General features: G+C 43.4%; 1 protein-coding gene across 2 annotated transcripts in view; it reads right to left on the minus strand.

Annotated features, from left to right (window-relative positions):
- The window catches only part of LOC124033765 (copine-7-like), a 48,654-nt gene extending 30,311 nt beyond the window's left edge, over positions 1 to 18,343 (minus strand). For both annotated transcript variants that reach the window (XM_046346015.1, XM_046346014.1), the window contains exons 1-4: positions 18,280 to 18,343; positions 15,921 to 16,560; positions 5,313 to 5,495; positions 4,976 to 5,050 (exon numbers count right to left, since the gene is read on the minus strand). In XM_046346015.1, coding sequence (XP_046201971.1) covers positions 4,976 to 5,050; positions 5,313 to 5,495; positions 15,921 to 16,094 — 432 coding nt within the window. In that variant the 5' untranslated portion in view covers positions 16,095 to 16,560; positions 18,280 to 18,343. The remainder of the gene's footprint in view (positions 1 to 4,975; positions 5,051 to 5,312; positions 5,496 to 15,920; positions 16,561 to 18,279) is intronic.
- Between the last annotated feature and the right edge of the window lie 6,056 nt (positions 18,344 to 24,399).

The following is a 24,399-nucleotide window of genomic DNA, read 5'->3' on the forward strand; positions in this document are numbered from 1 at the left end:
TTTTCATTTAAATTCTAATCGTTTTTGGTTAATGTTGTTATGTGTCTTCTCACTTTTGTTTATTGTTTATTTCACTTGCTTTGGCAATGTAAACAAGTTTCCCATGCCAATGAAGCCCCGAATCGAATAGAGGTAGAGTGGAGAAATGAGAGATGAGAGGGGAGAGGGGAGAGGGGAGAAAGGAGAGATGAGAGATGAGAGGGGAGAGGGGAGAAAGGAGAGATGAGAGGGGAGAGGGGAGAAAGGGGATGAGGGGGAGAAAAAGGAGAGATGAGAGGGGAGATGGGAGAGGGGAGAAAGGAGAGATGAGAGGGAGAGAGGGAGAAAGGAGAGATGAGAGGGGAGAGGGGAGAAAGGGGAGAGATGAGAGGGATGAGAGGGGAGAAAGGAGAGATGAGAGGGGAGATGGGAGAGGGGAGGGAGAGGGAAAAAGAGAGATGAGAGGGGAGGGGAAAGGAGAAAGGAGAGATGAGGAGAGATGAGAGAGAGAGAGGGGAGAAAGGAGAGATGAGAGGGGAGAGGGGAGAGGGGAGAGGGGAGAGGGGAGAGGGGGGAGAGGGGAGAAAGGGGAGAGGGGAGAGGGGAGGAGAGAGGGGAGAAAGGAGAGATGAGAGGGGAGAGAGAAAGGAGGATGAGAGGGGGAGAAAGGAGAGATGAGAGGGGAGAGGGGAGAGGGGGAGGGAGAGGGGAGAAAGGAGAGATGAGAGGGGAGAGGGGAGAAAGGGAGAGATGAGAGGGAGAGAGAGGGGAGAGGGGAGAAAGGAGAGATGAGAGGGGAGAGGGGAGAAAGGAGAGATGAGAGGGGAGAGGGGAGAAGAGAGGGAGGAGAGAGGGAGAAAGGAGAGATGAGAGGGAGAGGGAGAGGGGAGAAAGGAGAGATGAGGGGGGAGAGGAGAGATGAGAGGGGAGAAAGGAGAGGAGAGGGGAGAGGGAGAGAGGAGAGGGGAGAGGGGAGAGGGGAGAGGGGAGAAAGGAGAGATGAGGGGAGAGGGGAGAAAGGAGAGATGAGAGGGGAGAGGGGAGAAAGGAGAGATGAGAGGGGAGAGGGGAGGGGAGAAAGGGAGAGAGGGGAGAGGGAGAAAGGAGAGATGAGAGGGAGAGGGGAGAAAGGAGAGATGAGAGGGAGAGGGAGTGGGGAAGAAAGGAGAGATGAGAGGGGAGAGGGATGAGAAGAGGGGAGAGATGAGAGGGGAGGGAGAGGGGAGAGGGGAGAGAAAGGAGAGATGAGAGGGGAGAGGGGAGAAAGGAGAGAAAGGAGAGATGAGAGGGGAGAAAGGAGAGATGAGAGGGGAGAGGGGAGTGGGGAGAGGGGAGAAAGGAGAGATGAGAGGGGAGAGGGGAGAAAGGAGAGATGAGAGGGGAGAGGAACTTAGGGAGAAGGGAGCACTCTAAAAGGAGACACTAAAAGGAGACACAGTGAGTGCTGCTCACCTTCAGAACCACTCCTGACAAACAATTAGAAGGTTACAAGTCATCTCAACACATTAGGACAAATTGTATTGGCCCTTTACTGCCCCTCACTTTCTAAATACGTGTCATTATACGCCGGTAAGCCAGTGAATAAAGTGCTAACATGTGCTAACATGACTTTATCTGTGTTAAAATGCACGACTACTACAATAATGAACAACATCTGTTGACTCAAAACAACAAGAACATTTCTACAGTAAAGTGTATGGTTTCTGTCATTCAGACAGAAGTGTGGCAATGGTCCAGTAACAAACTCTATGGGTCTCTCAGCTTATCAATAATACAACACAGCAAAGCTATAACACTTGGTGTATGTGTCGTATCAGCAGCTGGTCAAGCGTTCTGTACGTACAGTATGCATCTTGAGTTTGAGTTTATTTTTTATTTTTACAGGGACAGTGCACATTAATCAACGTTTCAACGTTTCAGTAAAAGTGCCGGTTTTAGCCAGCCAGCTAATTTTCAACCGCAGTCCCTGGGCAGGTTATTAAAAACAATTACAATATAGACAATAGCAACATAGAACAAGCAAAACATAGCAACATAGGACAAGCAAGACATAGCATACAGACAGAGCAACATAGGACAAGCAAGACGTAGCATACAGACAGAGCAACATAGGACAAGCAAGACATAGCATACAGACAGAGCAACATAGGACAAGCAAGACATAGCATACAGACAGAGCAACATAGAACAAAAAGCAGCAAGACAAAATTCATAAAAGCAACAATGTGTTTCCACACCTCACAAGATACAGACAACAGACAACATGGAAAGCGGCAACATACAGCTAGGGACCATGTTCACAAATCTGATTGACCTTTAGCGATGTCTTCAAGCATTTTGTGAAAGTGTGATATGTGGTGCAGTTATGTATGTCTGATGGCAGTGTATTCCAGACATGGGAAGCTCTCACAGAGAATGCAGATTTACTAAAGGTGCTTTTCCTTAGGGGAACTATACAGTCACCTCTCATGGCAGACCTTGTGGATCTGCTGCCATATGTCTGGGTTTTCTGTTTAACAAAAATATTGAGTGGAGGGGGAGCCAGGCCATTAAGGATCTTGAATACAAGACATGCGTCGGTGTATTGCACAAGATTTTCCCAACTCAAGAGCTCATGCTTTCTAAGGATGTGACAATGATGATGGCTATTGGGCTTCCTATCAAGCACTTTGAGAGCCTGTTTGTAGACAGACTGAATAGGTTTTAATGTTGTACAGCAAGCTTGGGCCCAACTAGTCAAGCAGTATGTTAAGTGGGGGAGTATCATAGAGTTGAAGTACAGTTTTGCTACCTCTGTAGTCAAACAATTTCGTATATAAATCGGAAATTAGCTAGGTTGAATTTAGTTATTTTAATTACCTTTTTCACATGCTTTTTAAAAGAGAGGTTGGAATCAAGTATGATGCCAAGGTACTTAAAATCGGATACCACCTGGAGCTTCTCCCCTGACACATAGACATCTGGCTCAGTAGCATCTGTTGCCCTCTTTGTTAAGAACATGCAAACAGTTTTTTTCACATTGAGATGCAAACACGAGTCACTGAGCCACTTTGTAACCTGGACCATTACAGTAGTGAGTTCTTGTGCAGCTTGTTGTTTGCTCTTTGCATGCACATATATCACTGTATCATCTGCATACATTTGAACTTCAGACCCAGTACAGACAGAAGGCAGATCATTAATGTACAGGCTGAACAGGAGGGGCCCCAGTATTGACCCTTGGGGTACGCCCACATCATTGTTACGAGTGGGCGACAGCTCATTGCTCACTCTGACACACTGAGTTCTGCCTTCAAGGTATGATTTCATCCATCTCAAGGCATCAGGGGAAAAGTTGAACTTGGACAATTTTGTGATGAGAATCTCATGGTTAACAGTATCAAAAGCCTTCCTTAGGTCCAGAAACACAGCCCCAACAGCACCCCCTTTGTCCATCTTGGACTTCACATTTTCCAGAAGAAAGCAGTTGGCCGTTTCTGTGGAGTGTTTCGCTCTGAAGCCAAACTGCATGGAGTGTAATGTGAAGGGGCTGTTGTTGAGGTGGGCAATCAGTTGTTCTGCTACACACTTTTCAACAACCTTTGACACCACAGGTAGTATACTTATGGGCCTGTAGTTACTCACGTCAGCAGGGTCGCCTGATTTAAAGATGGCCGTTATTATGGCCGACTTCCATACCCTTGGAAACACACCGAGACCAATAGATGTGTTGGTGACCTTAGTAATGGGGCCAATGAGTGACTCTTTGTAGTTTTTAAGAAAGGTAGAGTCCATCCCAAACATGGATGAATATGATTTATTGTATCTCATATCATGGTGCCATTGTCCTGGTGAGTGTTGTGTAGGCATAATGTGTATTGTGTGTGGGATTATGGCCCGGCAATGAACGTTCCAGTCAGAAGACCATTGTAATGTGATGCTTGCCAGTGGGAGCCACGGTAACGGCATACAACGGTACCTTAATCCCTACCATTTTATCAACTGTTCTCCACATCCCATGCCCCCATATGCATATCTGAGAGATGTGTTACAAAGACTGGGGAGGGATTTTTCACACAAAATAAAAACAGTTGTCTGTTGTTCTGCCACCTTCCAGATTAGCCTGCAGGCACATTACAGGCAGACGCCATGTCATTGGGATCCATCTCACGGACAGACCTAACAAAGCCCAGGCCCATTATCATATCAGGAAAAGCCATTTTCAGAAACACCATGACACAGGTTAGCACTAATTCACTAGAATGCATTAAGCCCACACTGCTACAGAACTGTGCTTAAACAAACCCATTATATCCCCCATAACCACCTCACAGCAAGCTGCCGTCATGTGATCGCACCCAATCAATGGCCATAATGGCAACACTACCCCAAAGGGAAAGATCTTCAAATTCCATCTGTACTTTGTCCATTTCCATCACAAGCAAGTCATTCTCAGCCCTTCTCTCCAAGGGCAATTTATGCATAGTTTGTTAGGGTAAAATCAATAAAGAAAGGTCTCAATAAAGCAAAAGGTCTGTTGTTGACATCGGATTCACTCCTTGGTTAAAACTCCTTCTCTTTTCTCCTCTCATCTCTGCAGTATAAGAAGGCACAGAGATCACAGACTCTACACCTCTGACTTAACAGGAGCAGTGAGGAACGCTGACTCTTCCTCCCACTCCACTAAAGGTCAAATCTGCAGGCTTGTTAAACACAGTTTCTCTGTGTTGTTCCCTTTTGTATGGCAATGTAATGTTGGCCTGGCAGATGGTGTTGAGACCATCCAACTGAAACAACACTCTGTGCTTTAACGTCCCCCTCTCTTTGTCATGACAGATATTGTATATGAGTCATGATTCTTTGTACAGAGAAGCATCCTTACATCACAGGATTCACATCATCTATTTGCTTGAATTGATTTAACAAGTCATTGCATTTGATTTTGCTTGCCACTGTTACTGCAACAGTGAGCCAATGGTGAGCGAGATCAATAGGGTGATGCATAGGGGGAACCTACCGTGATGGCGGATTTCCCAGCATACTTCGCATACTTTAGGAATAAAGGCTTCACCATCTTCTTCTGGGCTACAATCTGTGGAACACAGGAAAACTATGAATGACTGGTGACTAATGAAGCAGTGAGAAGTATTACCGGACAATTAGTACGAAAGCAGTTTGAGAGCAGTGTGACGAGGACTGGTGACCTCTAACCTTTCCCCTCTGACCTCTGTTGTTGGTGAGCAGCAACTCGGCACACTGTTCCATTCAGTTTATGTGTGGTGAGTGATTTGATTAGACATAAGAAATGGCACATTGGATAACTGAGTGGAAGGGTCAGACATTCAGTACAGGACCTGGCCGAGCGTACACTCCACTCCACCCAGGAAGTCGTCGTCGCGGGCGCCAATACTGTGGGTGCCATGGATGTCGTAGACCTCGAACCGCAGCTTCTGCACTTCCTCAAAGTAGTAGTCCAGGGTGAAGACCTTGGCAAAGACCGGGTGCAGGTTGCTCTTGATCACCTCTGTCCTGTCAAGCTGAAGAGACAAGAGGGGAGAAAAAGGCACAGCGTTAGAATGTGGACACGTTGTTGGATATTACTGGAGAAACCTCCAACTCAACTCTCTAATGAGAGCTTCCTACCAATTAAACATGAAAAGTGCAGTTTTATATGCAATGTACATTGTATCAGTTCATTTGCAATGCTAATTAATGTATGGGACATGGTGATGCATTCATGGGCACATGGGAATGCAGGAACTAGAGCCAAATACCCATCTGCACCTGGATCACCGCTACAGCCACTGTTGGCGTTCTTGTTTGTTTTTCTGTTGATTAGACCAAAATGTAAATCTTGTGAAGCTCTTGTTCAGACAGTGACAGCAGAGAGGATTTTAGTGGGCTGAGAGCTCAGCAAACACACAACTCATCCATTGCCATGCTTGGACATACACCTGTTTATCTAATACACCTGGTTCATGCCTGAACTCTCCACATTGCCACCTGCTTTCAGTGGAGCACAGAGGCTGCGTTTACGCAGGCAGCCCGATGCTGATCTTTGACCAATCAGATCAGCTCTTTTGCCAATAATTGGGTAAAATATCAGAAATTGGCTGCCTATGTAAACCCAGCCAGAGTGTACCCATCTAGCATCCAGACAAATTATGTCCCATCCAGTAGCATCCAGCATCCAATTATGTCCAGTACCAGATAAATGATTGGTCATTTTTCTCCAAACTAGGTATTCTGAGTGGAGTCAACTCATCATCAAAAGCATATGTGCCCCCTAAAGATGCTATCAGTAAATTAAAGTGACCTAAAAAGCTGTGTTTGAACCACGGTTTAAGTGAATCAATGGATTTCAAACTGGAGTTATTGAAAAGGCATATTGAAAAATAATTCAAGCCTGAGGCATTTGGTAGAAACTTAAAAGGCCATAAATGTTTTACTCATTTTCCATTTCTTTTCATTTGAGAAAAAAGTTGTGATGGTAAAACAGACGATAAAGTCGTCAAACACAGATAGTTAAATATGAAAAGGCAAATTGACATAATCTCCATAGTTTGATCTAAAAAATAAATAGTCTAGAGATTGCCATCAATCTCAATACAGGCCTAGCCATCAATCTCGCTAACAACCTTACAATAGCCGAGCCAAATCCCACCTGTCTATAGAGCGCAAATCAAGAATGAAGCTCCCTGATCAGCAGCTTTGTCAAAGCTCTCTAAAGTCCGAGTCAACATGGGCCCCACACACCAAACTCCATGAACATACATGACACACTATAGTACACACATGCACATGCACGTCCACTTTAACATTCAGATATTCAGGAGTTAATCCTACTGCTTTGCCTCATGCTGTTGGCCTTGAGCTGACAAGAACACACACAGACACACACACACGCACATACACACACACTCACAATGGTTGATGAGAAGCAACAGAGAAAGCATGCACCTTTTCTCACTGACAATCACTGTGGAATAAAAGTGTCTAGTCTGCCAGTCCTAATTAACGACACCTCAAGAGTGTTAAAGACAATGTTATTATGTATACTGATACAGGTGACCTGAGGAATGGGGGTGGGTTGTCTTGTTATTCATTACAGACCCTGCAAACAGTACGAGTGGTTAATTTCTCAGGAGATAACAGCTGAGACATGTTTTAATTAGACTCTCTAGGCCTCCTCCTCTCACTGTTTCTCTCATTCTCTCTCTCCATCTCTCTCAGTCTTTCTCTCTCTCCATCTCTTCCTGTGCTATCTGGTTGGACATATTTGTGAACACGGACAAGTTCGTTTCCGTGTGTGAAGAAAGCTACCCAGAGCCACAGAGGAAGGGCTGTGTCTGTGTGATGTCTACCCCTGTGATGCCCATTCATCTGGGGGGGTAAGGAAAGTCTACAGAGATGTGACTGTCCAATGTATGGAGGGATCTCTGAGGTCCCAGGGAGTCAGCTCCCTCTCTCCTCACTCTCTCCTGCTTGCCAGCAGAGTCGGTCCTGAATGGGAGACCAGATGCTGCTGGAAGTGAGGTTGGAGGGCCAGTAGGGGGCACTGTGGCCAAAGGAGCTCCCAATAGAGTACCACAGTATGAGTCGTAAGCCTAGCGGACCAACAAGAAAATGGTTCCAATTGTTTTTCCCATAGGTGATTTTAGAAATACTTCAAATAAGGGCTGTGTCTGGTGTAGGATTACCCTGGCGAGACGTTTTGATAACCGCGTGACTTTTATCAATATATTTGCCTGTATTTACCTCCACAAAATGAAATGCTATTTAGCTGCTAATGTGGCTATCATAAAATACTACAAATGCAATGATGATCTGGACGAGACTGCCTAATCGAGGTAAATGTAAGAATCATTTGGGGTGGTGCAGCAGTCTCAGGCACTGCATCGCAGTGCTAGAGGTGTCACTAACAGACCCGGGTTCGATCCCGGGCTGTATCACAACCGGCCGTAAGGTGGCTCACAATTGGCCCAGTGTCGTGAGGGTTTGGCAGGGGTAGGTCGTCATTGTAAATAAGAATTTGTTCTTAACTGACTTGCCTGGTTAAATCAGAAACACATATCTAATGTTAGCTAAATTTAGGAATTAATAACTTGCCAAAATGTTTTTAAATTGACAATTCTGTGAATTGTCTTGGGCAAGTTTTAAATTGACACAATACCTGTTAGCAAAGGTGTCAGCTAGAGATGACGTGCAGGAGCTTGGATTTGTAGCCTTGCCTACTTTCATGCTAATTAGGATTTTTGAATCTGAGAGTAAATAGAGACTATTATTATAATATTATTATAAGTCACCTTGTCTGAGAAAGATTTACATGGTTATCAAAAAGTCCCGCCAGGGTAAGCCTATACGAAACAAAGCCCTTATTCTAAAATTCACTATGGGAAAAATGTATGGTGGAAAAATGATTGGAACCATTTCCCTGTTTGACCGCTAGATTTTATGGGTATTATGACACCCTCACTGTAGGGATCTATGCCCCAGGGCAGTGAAGGGGATATTGCACTGAGTAGGGTCTTTCAGATGGGATTTTAAAATGGGTGTCTTGTCTCTCTGTGGGCATAAAAAAAATCCATGGCACTTATCGTAAGAGTAGGGGTGTAATGCCGTGTTCAAAACAACTGTGAACAACTGGGATAAATCTTTTTGAACGGTCATCCAACTCGGAATTCCAAGTCGGAAACTCGCATCTTTCTAGAGCTACGACTTCCCGACCTGAAGATAACTGATGTCATGATTTGACCATGTTCTTTTACCCAACAGAGAACAGAGGACTCTCATTAACTCATGTTCATACAGGGAAGGTGGAATCAGTGACAAACACTAGAATGCAAAACCGCTACAGGTGGAGGGGGATTCAGAGAGGAAAAATGTGAGTCGCTTTCTTGATACCTAACTTTTATAAAATAAGTATAAGCACATCTTCAACTAAAAATGTATGAGTTTTTTTTGTTCCCTTGTGTCCATGGAAGCATCGCTGCAGACGCCTTCCTTTGCCGGCAAGTCTTTCGTCTGCACACCCGCCACATGTGCGTGATTGGCTGGGGAACGACGGCTGGATGGTGGTAGAATATTGTATATACATTCATTCATATGGGCAGAATATTGAATCAAATGTATAAATAATGTGCTGCATTCGTTCGGCAGGAGAGAGAGAAGCGAGATCTGTGTGGATTTAGCTACTCGCTCTCTCTCAGCCTTCGGCAGGATGAGCAAATGATTTGCATGACAATGTTGCTTCGCTGTTCAGACGGATGAGAGCAAAGGAGTGGGCCACCAAAGACTCAAATACAGAGTAGTACAAGACATCATATCCCAAGGGAGTGTTCATTCAAAGGCCTCTTCCCCAGCCCAACTCTCTCGACACAGCTCTCTGTTTTGCTGAATTCTATCTGTAGTAAAACCATGAAGTGGCTTCAGCCACTGTATATCAACAGCACTGATATGGTTAAGATCAGTGGCATGTATTGATGGATGCCAAGGGAAGCCAGGCTTTCCCAAATCATTTACCAAGAAAAGAACATAAAATAATGCATCTTTCGTCTCTATGTGTCTTCATAATTGACCTTCAATTCGCAAGAGGCTGACTGTATCTCACTGGAGAAAGCATCAGAGCGAGAGAAACAGCGCCCCTCTGTCTCTGTATGTGTAGGCCATCTATTTGATGAGGTCTGGTCATAAAGAGTACGATATTGCTGCCACCCATAGCATTGAACGCAAGGGAAACCAGCAAGCGTTTGGTCTAAAAGTATAAAGTATAAAATAATAGCCAATCAGAATTGAGCTCAACTGTGAATGGTCCTTGCGTACCAAAATAAAGTGTCAAGGGAAGCCAGTCTGGATTTGGCTTCAGTCCTATCATAGAGAAATACGGCATCTATAGAAACAACTTGAATTGTTGCATCTCGTTTTGTTGTTGTCTTCCGGTGGCTAGCTAGCTAGCTAAAATTGCCCCTTTCCTAAATTAGATGGAGATAGGGATTTGGACTTGTGGTTTTACTTAGTTCTCTGTACTGGCCAATGATTATAAAGGCAATTCTGAACCAACCATAAACTACAATGTGCCCCTGGACTGAAAGGATGGAAGTTCAATATGTAGCTAAATGTAGAAGGCTAACATTGCCCATGAAAGGAAGTTGGGCTAGCGACAATTATTTTAGCCAGGTAGACTAGGACAACAAAAAAATAAGAGTATACTGTATGACAGTCATAGACAACTTAGTCAACATTAAATACTTTCACACACACACACAAACAAATCAGAACAATGGACAGCCACGTCATATGTACCTTACATAGATTGGACTAAATAGTTTTTGCTATCTTTTAGTTGCCACTGTATTAGACTATGCATAGGTGATTTGATGATGTTGAAATGCTGAAGTTGCAATGGTGCTGGAATAGTGGCGGCAGCTCCTGTTTTCTTTGCGACTTGCAGTAGTGGTTCTAAATTGTAGTTGTTTAGTAGTCTGAAAATGTCAGAAACATGAACTTTCTTGACCATGCTGTAGGTCATGTAACTTTTGTTGCATGCAATTTGCTTTGTGGACTTCACCGGACAGATGTTGCTCTCTGGTTTTGTGGTGAAACAAAGGTGTGGTTGAATTTGTCCTGCCACTGTGTCTTCTTATTGTCTCTGCCTTAGGCCTATATATCACAGTTGCAAGGCATATGAACTAACAGGTTATAGAGCAAACGAACCAATTATCACAGCACAGGTTGTAATAAGGATTTTATCTGCCTTGGCTTCCCCAGTGATTTTACCCACGCACCGCTTCTGGTTAAGATACTTTTAGTCATGCAGTGTATGTGGACACCTGCTCGTCAAACATCTCATTCCAAAATCATTGGCATAATATGGAGTTGGTCCCCCCACTACTGCTATAACAGCCTCCACTCTTCTGGGAAGGCTTTCCACTAGATGTTGGAACATTGTGTTGGGGACTTGCTAGTGAGGTCAGGCACTGATGTTGAGCGATCAGGCCTGGCTCGCAGTGGGCATTCCAATTCATCCCAAAGGTCTTCAATGGGGTTGAGGTCAGGGCTCTATGCAGGCAAGTCAAGTTCTTCCCCACCGATCTTGAGAAACCATTTCTGTATGGACCTTGCTTTGTGCATGGGGGTATTGTCATGCTGAAACAGGAAAGGTCCTTCCCCAAACTGTTGCCACAAAGTTGGAAGCATAGAATCGTCTAGAATATAATTGTATGCTGAAGCATTACGTTTTCCCTTCACTGGACTAAAGATCCTAGCCTGAACCATGAAAAACAGACCATTATTACTCCTCCACCAAACTTTACAGTTGACACTATGCATTCAGTCAGGTAGCTTTCTCCTGGCATCTGCCAAATCCAGATTTGTCCATCGGACTGCCAGATGGTGAAGCGTGATTCATCACTCCAGGGAACGTGTTTCCACTGCTCTAGTGTCCAATGGTGACGAGCTTTACACCATTCCAGCCTACGCTGGCATTGCACATGGTGATCTTACGCTTGTGTGCGGCTGCTCAGCTATGGAAACCCATTTCTTGACGCTCCCAGAGAACAGTTATTGTACTGACGTTACTTCCAGAGGCAGTTTGAAACTTGGTAGTGAGTGTGTCAACCGAGGACAGACAATCTTTACACGCTTCAGCACCCCCGTTCTGTGAGCTTGTATGGCCTACCAAATCGTGGCTGAGCCGTTGTTGCTCCTAGAAGTTTCCACTTCACAATAACAACACTTACATTTGCCCGGGACAGCTCTAGCAGGGCAGAAATTTGACAAACTGACTGTTGGAAAGGTGGCATCCTATGACTGTGCCACGTTGAATGTCACTGAGCTCTTCAGTAAGGCCATTGTATTGCCAATGTTTGTCTATGGAGATTGCATGGCTGTGTGCATGATTTTATACCTCTGAAATTCACTCATTTGAAGTCCGCCATATATGACTGATATTCTGCATATCTATAAGGCAGTTTGAATTATAGATGGTTCCCAAAGAAATCCATCTTTGTTCCTTCAGCCCACCTTCAGCCCATTGCGTTCCCATTTGAGATGCATTCTCCACTGACATGGATGATATGGTTATTCGGAGCATTAGGTTGTATCAATTATATCACCTCCTAATGCTCAAGCTGAATTTAGGGGAGTTATGTACTCTACTCAAATGCTCAGCTTGCAGAGAACCCAGGTTAATTTCCTCATGAAATGTTGTTTTATTGCATTACCACAGGGACAAATTGATTAGTGTGTACTCAACACTATCAGCCAAGCGTCATTATTGCCAAAGCCTCGGAAACACATTTCTCATTCATAAACATTAACTGGGCCTCAATAAATGCTTCCCATCTCAATACACTACGATTTGGCATTGTCACTGTTAATCATTATCTGGCAATGCCTGGAGGAGAGGCGAAAACATTGGGGCTTAATTGCAACATACACTGAGTGTACAAAAAGATGAGGAACATTAAGAATACCTTGCTGATATTGAGTTGCACCCCCTTCTGCCCTCAGAACAGCCTCAATTCGTCAGGGCATGGACTCTACAGGGTTTCTCAGGGATGGTTTACTCTTGAAATGTCTTTGGTCTCTACTGACTTAGCTAAATCAGCTTTTAGTTTTCTTGCACCTTATTTGTGGAACGATCTTCAAAATGTTGTTAAATGTGATGTTTTGGTGCCTCTAGGGCGATTCAGAAAGCTGATTGAGGACCGTATTACTGATGAATGTGATGTTTTGGTGCCTCTAGGGCGATTCAGAAAGCTGATTGAGGACTGTATTACTGATGAATGTGATGTTTTGGTGCCTCTAGGGCGATTCAGAAAGCTGATTGAGGACCGTATTACTGATGAATGTGATGTTTTGGTGCCTCTAGGGCGATTCAGAAAGCTGATTGAGGACCGTATTACTGATGAATGTGATGTTTTGGTGCCTCTAGGGCGATTCAGAAAGCTGATTGAGGACCGTATTACTGATGAATGTGATGTTTTGGTGCCTCTAGGGCGATTCAGAAAGCTGATTGAGGACCGTATTACTGATGAATGTGATGTTTTGGTGCCTCTAGGGCGATTCAGAAAGCTGATTGAGGACCGTATTACTGATGAATGTGATGTTTTGGTGCCTCTAGGGCGATTCAGAAAGCTGATTGAGGACCGTATTACTGATGAATGTGATGTTTTGGTGCCTCTAGGGCGATTCAGAAAGCTGATTGAGGACCGTATTACTGATGAATGTGATGTTTTGGTGCCTCTAGGGCGATTCAGAAAGCTGATTGAGGACCGTATTACTGATGAATGTGATGTTTTGGTGCCTCTAGGGCGATTCAGAAAGCTGATTGAGGACCGTATTACTGATGAATGTGATGTTTTGGTGCCTCTAGGGCGATTCAGAAAGCTGATTGAGGACCGTATTACTGATGAATGTGATGTTTTGGTGCCTCTAGGGCGATTCAGAAAGCTGATTGAGGACCGTATTACTGATGAATGTGATGTTTTGGTGCCTCTAGGGCGATTCAGAAAGCTGATTGAGGACTGTATTACTGATGAATGTGTTTGTTTTTTATCACCGGGTTTTGCTTTTTGCATTTTGTCTTTATATTCATGTCTATTTTCTTTAATTTATGTCATCTTTAAAAGAGACCTTGGTTAAATAAGGATAAATAAATAAAATTCACAGGGATGTTGACCCATGTTGACTCCAATGCTTCCCAAAGTTGTGTTAAGTTGGCTGGATGTCCTTTGGGGTGGTGGCCCATTCTTTTTAAAAATTTTACCCCCTTTTTCTCCCCAATTTCGTGGTATCCAATTGTTAGCAGCTACTATCTTGTCTCATTGCTACAACTCCCATACAGGCTTGGGAGAGATGAAGGTTGAAAGTCATGCGTCCTCCGATACACAACCCAACCAGCCGTACTGCTTCTTAACACAGCACCATCCAACCCGGAAGCCAGCCGCACCAATGTGTCGGAGGAAACACCGTGCACCTGGCAACCTTGGTTAGCGCGCACTGCGCCCGTCCCGCCACAGGAGTCGCTGGTGCGCGATGAGACAAGGACATCCCCACCGACCAAGCCCTCCCTAACCCGGACGACGCTAGGCCAATTGTGCGTCGCCCCACGGACCTCCCGGTCGCGGCCGGTTACGACACAGCTGGCGCTGCAGTACAGCGCCCTTAACCACTGCACCACCCGGGAGGCCAGTGGACCATTCTTGATACACACGGGCAACTGTTGAGCGTAAAAAACCCAGCAGCATTGCAGTTCCATACCCCATTCAAAGGCACTTAAATATTTTGTCTTGCCCATTCACCCTCTGAATGGCACACAATCCATGTCTCAATTGTCTTTAACCCGTCTCCTCCCCTTCATCTACACTGATTGAAGTGGATTTAACATTACATTACATTTAAGTCATTTAGCAGACGCTCTTATCCAGAGCGACTTAACGAGTGACATCAATAAGGGATCATTGCTTTCACCTGGATTCACCTGGTCAGTCAATGTTATGGAAGAGCAGGGCTTCCCTCTTAAGGATCGGACCCTTTTTAAACATTTTTTTAGCCTAAAATGACACACCCAAATCTAACTGCCTGTAGCTCAGGACCTGAAGCAAGGATATGCATATTCTTGATACCATTTGAAAGGAAACACTTTGAAATTTGTGGAAATGTGAAATTAATGTAGGAGAATATAACACATTAGAGCTAGTCAAATATAATACTAAGAAAAAACATGTTTTTTTATTTAAAATTTTTCAATCTTTGGAATGAAAGAGAAAGGCCAATATATGACTTAGGAATCTAGGCACAGTTTAGATTCTGGCAGCAGTGTATGACTGAGTTGTAGACTGAGATGGCATGTTTTAGACTGATCCAATTAACCATTGCATTTCTGTTCAAAATAGTACCAGGCTGGAATCCCATCTCAAATCATCCATTCACAAATCATCCCATCTCAAATGGGAAAGCAATGGGCTGAAGGAACAAAGATGGATGGATTTCTTTGGCAACCACCTTTATTCGAACTGCCTTATAGATATACAGAATATCAGTCATATATAGTGGAGCACTGCATCATGGGAAATATGCTATTCATAACTCACACACCCCCAGCTCATATTACAGATAGAGTACCAGTGTAATTCCAAGGCAGACAAGAAACTATGACCCGCAACTTAGAATGAGATAGTGAGAAAGAGATACGGAGAGTAGAGGAAGAAGCATAAAAAGGAAAATAAGATTTCCTGTCCCCGTCCCTCCTCCTATGAACAATGTTCTCGGTGATCTGTTTGAGAATTTCAATTCAGTTTCATGTAGCTACTCTATAAATCAGAATCAGTTTCAAAAGAAAAGAAGATGGCAACAATACCACCAAGCCAGCACCAGATATGTCACTTCTCCCTGGCTCTACTTTGTTCTCTGTGATCTGGTGCACTACCCAGCTGTTGGAATAATGGGAGCAAGATTAAGATTTCATCCTCAGTCTGACACGTTCACACAAACAGCTCACTCCTTAAATCTCACTCCTGTCTTCAAGCTGCCGTTCCAGATAATACTTTTTTTCTCTAAATATGGCTCAGCTTTGATATGGAGAAATGGAGGGTGGGGAGAGAGGCTGCCCCTCCCACTGTGCCGGCTATATCCTGCAAGGTGACAATGCCTTCCATTCAGTAGAACCAAGCACTCACTCTGGTTCACCTCATGCTATCCAACTCTGTCAGACACGGAATCATTGTTATTTTAATAAACTGGGGTCATACTACCCAATGTTACATGTCAACATCATAGAGATACTTATGCAGCTCATTACTGGCATTTGTGCTTCACAGGCTTAGTTGTTTTAGCATCAACATCTATTGCTTATTGTTCATACAATCAGTACATTATGGACCAGTACTTAACGAACCGTGTTAGTTAAGACTTTACCAGGCCAGTAGGTTGGGGACATACAGGGGATGGGGGTTACTCACCTCTGTCCACTGTCCCTGGTTCTGCACCATGAGTATGACACATGGGTCAGACTTGTTCAGGGTGTCTCGGTCCAGCAGGGCCTTGCAGGCGACGCGCAGCTCCACTTTGGAGACGCAGGCGACAGGGCCACCTAGAGCGGCCCCTGGAGAGGTAGCATCCTGGACGTCATTCATCCTGGCTCAGGACCCAAGGAGTCAACCAGTAAGGAGCAAGAGAGGGTGGGTGCTGCCGAGAGCTCAGAGTAATGGGAACTACTAGGGATGGCTAAGGGAATCAAATCGAGCGGGGCACTGAAATCTCACTGAGTTAGATACATAGAAGAGAAGAATGGATCCTTGGACTTGGTAGTGAATGTTACAAAAGGGAAAAGAGTTCTTGCAGAGGTCTGTATTTGAGATGAAGACAGGTGTCCTTTAATGTCTGCAGAGATAACAGACAGGGTGGGCCAAGCTGGATGGAGGTTGGGGAGTCGTGATTAGATGACCAGAAAGCTGTGGAGAGTCATTTACGATTCAGGACCAGCCAAAGTGTGTTTTCATGTGTTCTTCATGAAAAAGTTGTCCATGAGCATCACAACTGGGTTAAAAAAGTGTGTGCCCCCAATCATCCTTCTCTTCAAACTCCACACAGGTACTGTACCTATGTAAAGAAAACACAAATTAAAGGTCCAATGCAGCTGTTTTTATCTCATTATCAAATAATTTCTGACTCACAAAAAGTAATTGTTTTCAATTAAAATGGTCAAAAGTACTTTTTTAACAAAGAGCAATTTCTCAAGCAATAATTTTGCTAGGACTGTCTGGGAGTGGTCTGAATGGGGCAAACTGAAAACTAGATTATTATTGGCAAAGAGGTTTGGAACTGTCTTTCTTATTGGGCTAATTACCGCCTGGTGATGTAACAAGGCAGGCCAAAACTCAATCCCAACAAAACAGGTTGACATTTCAGGTGGTCTTGTCAATCAGCTCCTGAACTAAAATGGCATAATCATTTTCAAAATGTCACAGTATTATTCCAACATAGTGTGAATATGTATATAAAACACAGGGAAATCACGTTTTTGACTGCACTGGGCTTTTAAATATCTGCAAAATAGCATACATCCACAAACAACATGTGATTGAACCTTACCATCATCCTAATCTTAAATGGAGCAAATTACAGATACCCAAATAAATAGTAACAGAATCCAAGTTCAGACCAGAAGAAGTTTGCATATGAGGTAGGCTATGAAGGTGATTGAATAATAACAGGTGAATTACTACTCAGTAAAAAAGTATAATATTGACAAAGCCTGCCCAGGCGCAAGAGTCCACATTGCCCTATTTCAGCACCACCGCCAATGGACAGCGACCTTCAGTCATTCGGCTGCTGCTCTCCAGTGGGGTGAGGCTCGGTTGAAGCAATTATGTTACATTAGATCAGGCGCCCTTGGCAGCAATCATAAGTGTTTGACGAGGTAGTTAGATACAATAAGAACAAATGATAAGGGCTCATATGACTCATAAAATATAACACATATTGAGATTATTGGCTACTATAAAACAACCAATAACCGAGAGTTGTAATTAGTTCGAAATAATCTGCCCAACACCTGTAACGTTCAGTTGGTTCCATGTTCTTATAATAATTTTTGCAATATATTGCAATGACATATAATATGATGGTGGAACATAAATGCAAAAAATAAGAATGCTGATCTATAAATGTTACAGATAAAAATAAAATGTGGAGATGAGATTCTCATAACCTATTATTGAACAGCAATATGTCTCCAGCCTGTTGTCTGACCAATGAACCAACAACTGCATGGGCACACACCCTTCCCTGATCATGTTAAACCGGGCGTAGCACGTGAATTTCATATACACTGTGTCTATCTACTATATATGTGTCTTATATCTGGTAGAGAGTCAGTTATAGACAGCTAAGCTTGGTAAATGACTACTCAAGACTTGTCCAATTGTAATTGACATGACTTATATCCAACTAAGCAACTCATACAGATTTTGTTCTCAACTTTGGTCTCAACCCAAATGATTTCCTACGATAACTATAGCATGATTTGTTGAGGATGACAGAGAGAAGCGCGACTGCCTTATTCATTCAATTATCGTCACATAATATATATAAACTGATCTACATTACTGGCTTAACTGGTCGTTTATCAATGCAGCACAACAACCTCTAAATGAATCCAAGCATTTCACAATGAATGATATAACAATACAACATGAACGTATACTATTCCAAAAATACTCTGCAATAATATTATTTTGTTCGATTACCTCAATCATTCAGAAACTTGCATAACATGCTTCAAAATAATACATCCAAACACTTGCTGCTTGTTCCTACCTGACGTGGTCCCCTGAACTTACACTTGTTGTTACCTTTCCTTCAACACACTGCTTGATTTCCGAAACTCAGGAACAGTGGAGGGAAAGTGGTAGAAGCAAGGGGTGTGTGATAGCAGAGCGAGGGAGTGGATCTGCCAAACGACACCGATAACGCGTGCAATGTCACCAGAATCCGCTAGGGGGAGACGTAGAGGTGCGACAGCGGTTCACAATAGCGATACAAGAACACTCTCTTGGCGGCTGTTCCACACTAATCATCTCACCTTTCTGCTCATTTTCACATGAGCCTTAGCTAAAATTGACCACCAGAGCATTTATGCATTTGTTGATTAGCCTTTTGATTTAATCTGCTATTGATCAAATAAAATACAGTGACCAACAGACAATTAAAAGCATACACATTACAAATATACAACCACAAATGTTGTTTTCCTCAACACTAATGGGCTACATATTATACTGTCCACATACAATGTGAGGCTTTCCCCCCCACAAGAAATTCCAATGGCTTGCATTTGTATTACTGGCTTGTCGCTGCATATCAAACACTGCAAGATAGTACCTTGTTGCCAGATCATATCTGCTCAGCTCAAAGGCAAAATAAGTGTCTGCAATCCACCCAGAAATATTCACTCAATTACATCAAGTAAGAGATACATAGTTTCTCCCTCCAGTAATAGGCCTATTAGTATGACACAATGTAACTACATTACTCCCAGTGGCTAGATATGACTTTTAGTATCATTGAAAGGACTGCTGTCTTTAACGGAGCTCAATAATTACAACCCCAGGAAACACAGGAGGAGACACTTGACAGTCAAACAGCAGATATTGAATTAGACAGATCCTCAGGTGATGGCACAACATGTTGTGTGTGAACGCCCTGATGTGGCTGGCCAGACAGCTAAGGATCCTAAGTGACACTGAGCTCTAATGGAGAAACAATGGAGATTAATCGCAGTCAGTGCTACTCTTGTAAATAACAGGAAATACTCTCTCTCTCTCTCTCTCTCTCTCTCTCTCTCTCTCTCTCTCTCTCTCTCTCTCTCTCTCTCTCTCTCTCTCTCTCTCTCTCTCTCTCTCTCTCTCTCTCTCTCTCTCTCTCTCTCTCTCTCTCTCTCTCATCCATGCACTCTCTCTCTCACACACCTACATGTTTTAGACTATTTAATACCAATAGAAGGGCTATAGCTAATGCTATAATGATCTGAATATCAACAAGTGTTGGGCAGGTTTTAAAATAATTTGACACACACACATACACTCTGTTCTCTTCATATGAAGCCTTTTTCAGCCCACCCACAAGGCCCATATCGTTTTTGTGAACTCGCTAAAAATTATATAACATGATAGCTTTCCAGCTGACAATGAAGTGTGTTCAGAGGTGTACATTTCCCTCTCAAAGCACTTAACTGTAGCAATTATAAGTGGTGGGGGTCCCACCTACAGCACATATCCTTTCTGCCTTCCCACTTGGATGACAATAGGCTGGGTAAAATAATTAAAGTGCACTATATGCCTGCGTGAAACCTATTCTGGGATGCAGAGAAAATGTCTGACTTAGCAATTCCTCTCCAAATGTTCTCTAACGAGGATACAACATCAATGGTGGTAATACATCCTATGGCCTCTGTTGTTGATTTCACCTCCTTGACCGGTGGTCAGTCAAGGAGCACTCCACAGGTACACATTTGGGGTCTTGCTCCTTATAAAAACTAGGCCTCCGTAAAGACTATTGGCAGCGAATAGGGAGGCTAATCAGCATTGGGCAGAGAGCTACATATTCAAACAGCACTCGACTAAACGCTTGGCTCTATTTTAATTATTCGCTTTACTGGGCTGTTTGTCCCTCATCATGATCACATCAACAAACCCTGCAGCAGGAAACATCCTCCCTTCCAAGGCTTTCTGTCTCTATAAAACAGAGATAGTGCTGTTTCATTGACCTATGACCTTCTGATGGTGATCAACTGATTTCCTTCATGTTATAATTCTTATAAGTAAATGTGCATTAGCTCGCGAGTACAATAATTAATATGGCAACGACAGGGGGTTTGATGCCACGGTAGCAAGAGGGTTAACTGCAGTTGTAGCCTAAAGAATGGTTACCTTATCATCTTAGATTCTCACCTCCTGTGTCTCAAACTCGATGGGAATTCATTGCAAGTAGGACCCAGCAGTGCCCTGGGCCATACACCTGAGCTCCATTATGCTGTAGCTCTTAAGCAGAACCATCTGTTGCCGCTGTGCCAACACTAAAGCCTCTCCCTCTGGACTTCCTGTGTACTTAAGCATATATTTATCAAGAGTCCTCTTGCTATCTAGCTGTTTATACCACTCCAGCTCCCAGGCAGACATTATGATGTTGTGTAGTTCAAATGTTTTCCCGTAAAAATGGATTGCTTGCTTTCAACATAACAGAAAATAATTTTGATTACGAGAACTTACATACCAGCCAACTTTAATGATTCCAGCCATTCAGGTAACAAAAATAATGGAAAACATGAAATGGAATTTGTGCAGGCACTGGTGAGGAGTTGGTGTAACTTCATATGTAATCCTCCACCCAGCAGGTCCCCTGTGTTAAGATATTCTTAGACACATTGACTTACATGTAGGTTTTTGGGCAAAGTCCCAATACTTCATTGATTCTAGAGGCTCCCATACTGGCTATGGTTGCTCTAATTTCCACTTAATCTATTTGGTGTGCTTTTGTTTTAACGTGATCTAGTTGATCTAAATATGGCTCAGTGAATTGGAAACGAAGCCTATCCTCTTACCTCAACACTATTCATTGAGTGACCTAATATGAAAGCTGTCAGTCATAAACCTTTCAATTGATTCCTGTTGGATCCTAAGGCCATGATACAGGCCTAGGGGAGAACATTCAAGAAATAAACACTAATAAATTATGTTTTGGGAAAGACTAAGTCAAAGCTACATTGAACAGATTGTATCATCTTACAGTTTAAACACTCAAAAAGTCAGTCAGAACATGAATAAACAACCAGCAGCACAATCTGAAGTAAATAATCAGAACAGAAGACATTAAAGCACACCTGGTAGAGACAGAATCTTGTGCGGTTCTCACCTGATCTTTTATTCTGCTCAGGTCAGAGGTTGTCGTGGCTGACAGAGTGTGCAGGAGCAGAGGAAATGGGACGTTGCTTAATACTTCCACTGCCCTCCCCGCCTCCGCCCATGAACACTGCTGAGCAAATCAAGAGACATGACATCATACAAAGCCAGAATACATTCAATTTGATATCAAATCAAATGTATAGAGCAATTCTTCAGCTGATGTCACAAAGTGTTGTACAGAAACCCAGCCTAAAACCCCAAACAGCAAGCAATGCTGTAGAAGCACGATACTGCATTCATTTTTAAGGTAAAGCCCACACACCTCAAGGCTGCCTTCCTATACATTAGTCAAAAGCTACAGTGTATTGGTTGTATAATTGCTATTATAGCACATTGCTACAGTTGACATTCAAGTAACTTTGAGACATCATGCTGTGGCAGTCATTCTAGCAGAGGGGCATAGGAACAATGCTGTCAGACTTCATCGCCCCTGTCCTTATGTTGACACAGATTCTGCCTTTTCTGTGGTTCTCTCTTCCCCAGGATATTACTCACAGTGCAGGTATCAGGTGCATGAGAATACCATATTGGTGGTCAAATGTCAATGTACAGTGCCTTAGGAAAGTATTCAGACCACTTTACTTTTTCCACATTTTGTTAGGTTACAGCCTAATTCTAAAATTAATTCAATTATTTGTTCCCCTCAATCTACACACAGTACCCCATAATGACAAAGCAAAAACAGGTTTAGACATTTCCGCCAATTTATTAAAAATAAAAATCACATTTACATAAGTATTCAGACCCTTTACTCAGTACTTTGTTGAAGCACCTTGGCAGGGATTACAGCATCGAGTCTTTTTGTGTATGACGCTACAAGCTTGGCACACCTGTATTTGGGGAGTTTCTCCCATTCTCTACAGATCCTCTCAAGCTTTGTCAGGTTGGATGGGGAGTGTCGCTGCACAGCAATTTCAAGGACACTCAAGGACATTCAGAGACTTGTCCCGAATCCACGCCTGCATTGTCTTGACTGTGTGCTTAGGAAAGGTGAACCTTCGCCCCAGGTCCTGAGCACTCTGGAGCAGGTACTTAGCTCCGTTGACCTTTCCCTCATTCCTGACTAGTCTCCCAGTTCCTACTGCTGAGGAGTGGCTTCCGTCTGACCATTCTACCATAAAGGCCTAATTAGTGGAGTGCTGCAGAGATGGTTGTCTTTCTGGAAGGTTCTCCCATCTCCACAGAGGAACTCTAGAGCTTTGTCAAAGTGACCATTGGGTTCTTGGTCACCTCACCTGACCAATTGCTCAGCTTGGCCAGGCAGCCAGCTCTAAGAAGAGTCTTGGTGGTTCCAAACTTCTTCCATTTAAGAATGATAGAGGCCACTGTGCTCTTAGGGACCTTCAATGCTGCAGGCATTTTTGGTATACTTCCTCAGATCTGTGTCTCGGCGCTCTACAAGCAATTCCTTCGACCTCATGGCTTGGTTTTTGCTCTGACATACAATGTCAACTGTGGGATCTTATATAGACAGGTGTGTGTCTTTCCAAATCATGTCCAATCAATAGAATTTACAACAGGTGGACTTCAACCAAGTTGTAGAAACAGCTCAAGGATGATCAATGGAAACAGGATGCACCTGAGCTCAATTTTGAGACAGTCAAAATTGACAGTCTGAATACTTATGTAGATAAGGTTTTTCCGGGGGTTTTTGCAAACATTTTTAAAAACCTGTTTTTGCTTTGTCATTATGGGGTGTTGTGTGTATATTGCTGATTAATTATTTTTATTTAATCCATTTTAGAATAATGCTGTAACGTAAAAAAATGTGGAAAAAATCAATGGGGTCTGAATACATTCCGAAGGCACTTGTATACTGAAAAAAACAACATATGGATGTCAATTAAAGCAGCCCCCAGCACCTCTGATTCAGAGGGTGTGGGTTAAAAGCGGAAGACACATTTCAGTTGAATTCACTCAGTTGTACAACTGACTAGGTTTCCCCCTTTAAAGTGTTGGTACCATGTTTCATGAGCTGAAATATAAGATTCCAGAAATGTTCCATATGCACAAAAAGTTTATTTCTCTCAAATGTTGTGCAAAAATGTATTTACATCCCTTAGTGAACATTTCTCATTTTCCAAGATAAACCTTCCACCTGACAGGTGTGGCATATCAACAAACTGATTAAACAGCATCATTACACAGGTGCACCTTGTGCTGGGGACAATAAAAGGCCACTCTAAAATGTGCATTTTGTTACACAGCAATTGGCATGCTTACTGCAGGAATGTCCACCAGGGTTGTTGCCAGAGAGTAGAATGTTATTTTCTCTGCCATTTGCCACCTCTGTCATTTTAGAGAATTTGGTGGTACATCTAACTGGCCTCACAACCGCAGACCACTTGTAACCACGCCAGCCCAGAACCACCACATCCAGCTTCTTCACCTGCAGGATCGTCTGAGACCAGCCACCTGGACCGCTGATGAAACTGTGGGTTTGCACAACTGAAGAATTTCTGCACAACTTGTCAGAACCCGTCTCAGGGAAGTTCATCTGCATGCTCTTTGTCCTCACCAGGGTCTTGACCTGACTGCAGTTCGGCATCGTAGCCACTTCAATGGCCACTGGCATGCTGGACAAGTGTGCTCTTCATGGATGAATCCTGGTTTGAACTGTACTGGGCAATGGCAGACGATGTATGGCGTCATGTGGGCGAGCGGTTTGCTAATGTCAACGTTATGTACAGTGTCCCATAATGGTGGTGGTGGTATGGGCAAGCATAAACTATAAACATAATTACATTTTATCAATGGCAATTTGAATGCAGAGATCCTGAGCCCCATTGTTAAGCCATTGAGCCCCTGCCATGAACCACGTTTCAGCATAATGCACAGCCCCAATGCGCAAGGCTCTGTACACAATTCCTGGAAACTGAAAATGTCCCAGTTCTTCCACAGCCAGCAGTCACCAGATGTTACGCATGTTTGGGATGCTCTGGATCAACATGTATGACAGCGCGTTCCCTTTCCCGCC

Source organism: Oncorhynchus gorbuscha, linkage group LG04 (genome assembly GCF_021184085.1).
Source record: "Oncorhynchus gorbuscha isolate QuinsamMale2020 ecotype Even-year linkage group LG04, OgorEven_v1.0, whole genome shotgun sequence".
NCBI classification, from domain to species: domain Eukaryota; kingdom Metazoa; phylum Chordata; class Actinopteri; order Salmoniformes; family Salmonidae; genus Oncorhynchus; species Oncorhynchus gorbuscha.